Source organism: Dasypus novemcinctus, chromosome 10, assembly GCF_030445035.2.
Source record: "Dasypus novemcinctus isolate mDasNov1 chromosome 10, mDasNov1.1.hap2, whole genome shotgun sequence".
Classification (NCBI taxonomy): domain Eukaryota; kingdom Metazoa; phylum Chordata; class Mammalia; order Cingulata; family Dasypodidae; genus Dasypus; species Dasypus novemcinctus.
The window spans coordinates 90,945,526-90,952,213 of NC_080682.1; the positions used below are offsets into that span (position 1 = coordinate 90,945,526).

The following is a 6,688-nucleotide window of genomic DNA, read 5'->3' on the forward strand; positions in this document are numbered from 1 at the left end:
CACTAAAGAAAGAAGAAAACAAGGTTGCAGAACTATACCCTTTAAGGCATTGTAACCTGATACGTCTTCTTCAGAGGTTATTTCCTCCCCCCAACTCCTTTGAAGTAAAAGAAGCCACCTGCTGCTCTGATTATAGGTAGGGACAAAGGCCACCATTGAGCAGACCTAGTGGATTTTAAAACTTATTTTTATTTTTTCCAATAGAGCTGAAGCAGTTAGTTTAGGGAATGAAAAGAGAATCTGGGACCTGGCTGAAAACGACAGCTGTGAAACACGTGGCCATGGAATCCCACCTGGAAATCCTCTGAGGGAAAGACCCCTCTCCCCCCGAAGAACTGTTGGAAGAACTTGCGAGAATCATCCATTTAGAAAGGGATTTCTCCAGGATCAAAGAAAAACTCAGGATATGCCCAACAGGCCTTATCATTGCCCACTCCCCTCAGGATTGATAGGTAGGGTATTCAATCAAAACAGCAAACATCTGGGACCCCTCCCTGAAATTAGCACGTGGGAGGAAAAATTAATGGTTTAAAAAGCCAATACAGAGATTAAATGATCCTTTTCGGCCCTTTTTTCCTCTTTCACCTGGACTAACCCCCAAGTATACGTGGGACCCACAATCTGTTATTTTCTCCCATTTCTGTTCTCTCATTTTCTTAATAAACTACTGGCCTAACTAAACTGGCATGTACTTACATTCTTTTTTGTAACAGCCATGCACCTAGAGAAAATTTGGCAACAGAGCCAACCCTTCCTCAGTCTGCATGCTCTGGGGAAGGGATGGTCCAATGTATAAAAAAGAGCCCTTGGTGAGCTGGGTGGGCAATACCTCAGTTTTAGGTATTTTTTTGTTCTACTAGGAATCTTTTAGCGTCTATTAACCTTACATACAGGTCTTCCAGAGAGTGAAATGGGGAGGCTATTTGTGGGAAAGCCATCGCCTCAGGAAGGGGATACTGTGAAACTGATGGTAGTCAATGGACTTCTGTTTTTAATGCCCATGCTAAAGGGCTTGGGGGAGTGGGTTTCAGCCACACCCTTGATATTGACAATAGAGATCTTTAAACTAAAATCAGATTACACTGTCTTAGAGGGTATCATTCTACATCCCCGTTTTCTTCCTTCTTTTCTCACTCTCACAGACAAATGCAATATTGTTTCTCCTTGAAAACTTCATGATCAATGTCACTCTACTCCAATTTTTTGCCAATCAGGGCTTTGTTGACTCAGGGCATTTGTCTGGGCTGCCCCATGTTACTTTTACCCATCTCATGGGCTTCCAATTTCCATTATCAGTCACTGCCTGTGACTTTTATACTTGAGATTTTGGGGAGACTAGAAGAACCATCAATGGCTCTAATGCTAAGTTTTAAAGTCCCCCTTGTTCTACATCTGCAGAGGCTTTATCAGTTCTTTGAAAAATATCTATCCAAGTAGTTTTTACTTGCAAATTCATTGGACTCCCTTAGTACCATTCCCCAAGGCTGATGATTCTCTCACAGACTTCTTCTAAGATATTTTTGATTGCATGCCCAGCATACTTTCTTTCCTAGGGGTATCCAGATTTTTATACAGATATCCTCTTTTGCTCTCATACCATGCATATATGCTCCTGGGGAAGCTGTCCCTATCCTACTCCAGGAGTGTGACTAATTTGTCAAAAGGTCATTCTCAGCTCTTCTCAGTGATAATTTAAGAAACTCAGGCCTAAGTCCATCAATGCATGGTACTTTCCTAGTCATAGGATTTGTCCTGGATTGGCCATGTAACCCAGTGGATGACAAGTGAAAATTTTCTGGTGCTTCTGGGAAATAAATTTCCTAAATTCTAAGATAGTCCCCTCTTTTCTCTCCAAATTGGGCAGAGATGTGAAGCTTGGAGCTGCTGTTACTACCTTGCTCCCAACCTGAGAATGAAGCTGATACCTGCAGGAGGGCATAGATGAGAGAATTGTAGGTAACTAGATTTGGAGCTGTGACTGACCCATACTTAACCATCATTCTACCTTTGGTCTTTGTCAATTATGTTTGATTTTGGCTTTCTGTTTCTAAAAGCTGTTTGAATTGGGTTTTCTGTTCCCTCAGTCTGAAAGCATTTTAATTGGCACATTACTGATGGATGTCTCTGGGCAAGTATAGGTCCACTGGAAGATATGGTGATCTCATTAGGCTCACAAGGGAGTCCATTTTCTCTTGGGCTAAGCCATGGGAACAGGCAACATGACTTTGTATTTGTAGAAGTCAGGCCATCAACTTATAATAGCATCATAAGATTTCTGGCAATTGTTGCACATTGTATTAGTCAGCCAAAGAGGTACTGATGCAAAATACCAGAAATGGGTTGGTTTTTATAAAGGGTATTTATTTGGGGTAGGAGCTTACAAATATCAGGCCATAAAGCATAAGTTACTTCCCTCACTTAAGTCTATTTCCACATGGTTGGAGCAGACGTCTGTCGGGGCTCAGGCTTCCTGGGTTCCTCTCTTCCCCAGGCTTGCTTTTTTCCAGGTTTAGCTTTCCTCTCTTCCCAGGGCTTGCTTCTCTTTCCTCTGTGTGCTTACTTCCCAGGGCTCCAGCTTAAGACTTCAGCATCAAACTCCAACATTAAAATCCCTCAACTCTGTCCTTTGCCATTTCTTTTATTTGAGTCCCCACTCCATGGCCCAATCAAAGCCCTAATCAAAACTTAATCACACCCAGGTACACCCATCATGGGCCATATGTCTGTGAAAGTCTGACCTCAGGTTCTTTGAAGCCCAAGAAGCTATGCTTTGACTGACACAAGTTTCTTTCATGGTTGTTATGGAATGAACCTCACAGCCTGGGTGAGGAGAAGAGGAAGAGAGATCATCAGGCTCAGCGGATTGGGTTCTCAGCCCACAAACTGCTTGCTGAATATTGCTAAAGACAAGGCCTGGGATATTCCAATTGATATGAAAAATTCATGATCTGCTGCATTAAGTGTCTCCTCCAAGCCAACTCCCTCCCTTTCTACAGCAGCAATTTCAAATCTTCTTCACTCTCAGCAGTTATTCCAGAGAAATGAAAACCATCAGGTAAGAGGTACAATTAAGCTCCATTAAAACAAAGACCTACAGCACCTACTACCACTCTCTTCAGAGTTTCAAAGGAAGAGGTGTCCAGCTTGCCCTCCTAGTTTGGGATTGGATGAGTGAGGAGCTTTACACGTGAAGGCCAAAGAAAAGTGGAGAGGGAGGCAGGGGGAGAACTAAAGAAAGAAATGTGCTGCCCCAAGTAAGAACTAGAGAAGCAGGAAATATGGACCTGTGATGAAACCCTGGCAAGGGCTATTAGGAAAACAGCCAAGGCTGCCCCGCCTGCCCTGCCACATAGCTCAACTTGCTCAAAAAGCAGGGCCTGGGGCCTAGACAGTTCCAGATCTGTAGCGTAACATCCCAGAGGCTCGTCCACCGGCCGCCCCAAAACAATCCTCAACTACGTGGCAGGCGGAGGCGGAGGTTGTGCTAACAGAACAGCAGTTTCCCTGCCCACTCCATGCACGAAGTAAATTTTTCCGTGACTCCCCCTTTGTGGTAGGGAGCGAATGTTCCATAAAGAGCCACACCAGGAAATCCGGGCGGAGAAGGGGAAAACAAACTCCGAGAGAGAGGATTTGTGGGGGGCGGGGTCGTCTGCGAAGGACCCCGTCGCGGACATCCCGCCCCCGTCCTCCCTCAGCCGAGCGAGAAGGCCAACTCCGCCTGCCTGAGTCACGGCCAGAGCTGGGGAGGAGCCGGGAAGGCGGCCCCCGACCACACCGCCGCCAGCGGCAGCAGAAAGAGCAGGCGGAGGGCGATCGGGAAGATGGGGGAGAGCGCACTGGAGCCCGGGCCTGTGCCGGCCGGGGGCCCTGTGCACGCCGTGACGGTGGTGACCCTGCTGGAGAAGCTGGCCACCATGCTGGAGGCACTGCGGGAGCGGCAGGGCGGCCTGGCTCAGCGGCAAGGCGGCTTGGCGGGCTCCGTGCGCCGCATCCAGAGCGGCCTGGGCGCGCTGAGCCGCAGCCACGACACCACCAGCAACACGCTGGCACAGTTGCTGGCCAAGGCGGAGCGCGTGGGCTCGCACGCCGACGCCGCCCAGGAGCGCGCGGTGCTCCGCGCCGCCCAGGTGCAGCGGCTGGAGGCCAACCACGGGCTGCTGGTGGCGCGCGGGAAGCTCCACGTCCTGCTCTTTAAGGTCAGTGACCCCAGGAGTGTCCCCCCCCCCCCAATCGGGGCCTTTACCCGCCTCTGGGCTACCATCCGGGGGCGCCGTCGCCACCCGCCTGCCACACCCACATTCCTGACCCCACCCGCCTTCCCACTGCCGCGGAACAGATTTCCAGAGCTGCGCCCTTTTCTCACAACCCAGCCCCATCTCCCCCTCAAAAGTCAGAGCCCAGCTTGGCCAATCAGACTAGCTCAGGCCACATACAGATTCTGATCTGAGCCCCAGCCCATCCCCAAATGAAAATAACGGGGATGGAAGCGCGCCCCGAGACACTAGATTACCTCCTCCAGTTCTTGCGGTGCGGCCGCCGTCCTCTCCTCTAACCTTGTCCCATCTTCTTTCCCTACTTATGCCTTAGCCTGGGGCCCTAGGGTGAAAATTCCACCCCTCTCTCACTCCGCTAGCCCACCTTTCACACCTGATTTTTCTTTCCCCCTTGGGCAGTGGAGGTAAAGGGTGGGGGCGGTTTCCCTTGTGTTATTGAGGAGTGAGGCTTAGGCTGGTGTGGGGTGTGGGGGTAGGGGAGATGCCTTTGCTGCTGGGGTCAGCGCTGTGTCCATCACATTGCAGGAGGAGGCTGAAATCCCAGCCAGCGCTTTCCAGAAGGCGCCAGAACCCTTGGGCCCAGAGGACCAGGCCGAGCTGGGCCCGGAGCTGCCTGAGGCCGAAGATGGGGAGAGCTCGGAGGAGGAGCCCGTGGAGTCCCGGGCGCAGCGGCTGCGGCGCTCAGGGTTGCAGAAGGTACAGAGTCTGCGAAGGGCCCTTTCAGGCCGGAAAGGCCCTGCGGCGCCACCATCCACACCAATAAAGCCGCCCCGCCTTGGGCCAGGCCGGAGCTCCCACCCGCCGCCCGAAGCTGAGCCCGAAGCTGAGCCTGCGCAGGAGTCCACGCGGGAGCCAGAGCCGCTCCAGGACTCCGAGGAAGCTCCCGGGAGACCTGGGGCTGCCGAATCGGCCCTTCACCCAGTAGAGAGTGCAGCCTGATGCCTGGTGCTGCCTCCCTCCCCTGTGCCTATATCTTGTCCCAAAATAAATCCTCTTCTCAGAATGCAGCTTTCACGCCCAAATAAGGAGGAATTCTGAGGCCACAGCGCAGCTCAGGCCCTCCTTTCCTGGCTCCTTAGCCTAGTACCCTGTGTCCTTTAACAGGGGAGTGGCCACTCACACCTCCTGCTCGTGCTCACCATCAATAAAAAGAATTTCACTTAATTCAGACTTTATGTGAAGGAATGGGGCAGCGGGGAGGTGGGACAGGGAATAAGGCAAATGTTGGAGCCTGGAATGTGACTTGAGTTTCAAACTGATGGTTGTTTGATTTTTCTATTTTCTACTGAATCTTGGACTCGACTGCAATGACATTTAGAAATATCCTGCTGGCCCCCAGCTCCTTTAAAAACCCTTTCTTCATGGGAACATACAATCTCAATTTTTTCCTTAAACTTTTTATTTTGAAATAATTTCATATTTACAGGACAGTTGCAAAAATAATACAAAATCCACACACAGCACTCCAACATACCCAGATCCCCACACATACCCATATCCACCAGCTTTAATTTCTGACCACATCTGCTGTATCTATCTAACATCTTCTAAACATTTGAGAATAAACTGTGTACATCATGCTACTTGAACACATAATACTTCCCTGTACATTTTCTAAGAACAAAGATACTTACGTAACCACTTAAGGACAGTTAACAAGTTCAAGAAATTTAACATTGATATGAAGTTTATAATCTGTATTTCAATTTTTTTCATGTTCCAGTAATGTTCTTTTGAGCCTTTTCTCTTCCATTACTAGATCCAGTCAAGGATCATGTATTGCATTTAATTGTCATTGTCTCTTTAGTTGCTCTTTTTACTTTTAATTGTGGGAAATCCGTACAATATTAACTTTCCCTCCTGACCCAGTCCCAAGCATACCATTCAGTGGGATTAATCACAATGTTGTGCCATCCTCACCACTATCCATTACCAGAGCTTTCCCATCATGCCAAACAGAAGCCCTATATACCCACCGCATTAAGTCCCCATTCCCCCTCCTTCCTGCCCCTGGTAAACTACTCAACTTTCTGTCTCTATGAGTTTGCATATACTAGTTATTTCAATATAAGTGGATTATGCAATATCTGTCCCTTTTGTGCCTAACTTATTTCACTCAGCAGGATGTCTTCAAGGTTCATCTGTGTAGTGGCATTTATCAGAACATCATACCTCCTTAAGGCTAAGTAATATTTCACTATGTATATACTACATTTATTTATCTGTTTATGTGCTGATGGACATTTAGGTTGCTTCCACCTTTTGGTAATGGTGAATAATGCCGCTAGGAACACCTGTCCGAGTCCCTGCTTTCAGTTGTTTTGGGTATATACCTAGAAGTAGGGGTGGTGGGTCTTAATGGTAGTTTTCACATGGGCTGCACTATTTTACATTCTTCCCAACAATGTATG

The 6,688-nt window shown here is 48.5% G+C and overlaps 1 protein-coding gene across 1 annotated transcript; it reads left to right on the top strand.

Annotated features, from left to right (window-relative positions):
• Positions 1 to 3,470: 3,470 nt before the first annotated feature.
• On the top strand, positions 3,471 to 5,441 carry CAVIN3 (caveolae associated protein 3). Its single transcript, XM_004466913.4, has 2 exons — positions 3,471 to 4,199; positions 4,803 to 5,441. The coding sequence occupies exons 1-2, from the start codon at positions 3,825 to 3,827 to the stop codon at positions 5,214 to 5,216; spliced, it is 789 nt and encodes a 262-aa protein (XP_004466970.1). The 5' UTR covers positions 3,471 to 3,824; the 3' UTR covers positions 5,217 to 5,441.
• The last annotated feature ends 1,247 nt before the right edge of the window (positions 5,442 to 6,688 follow it).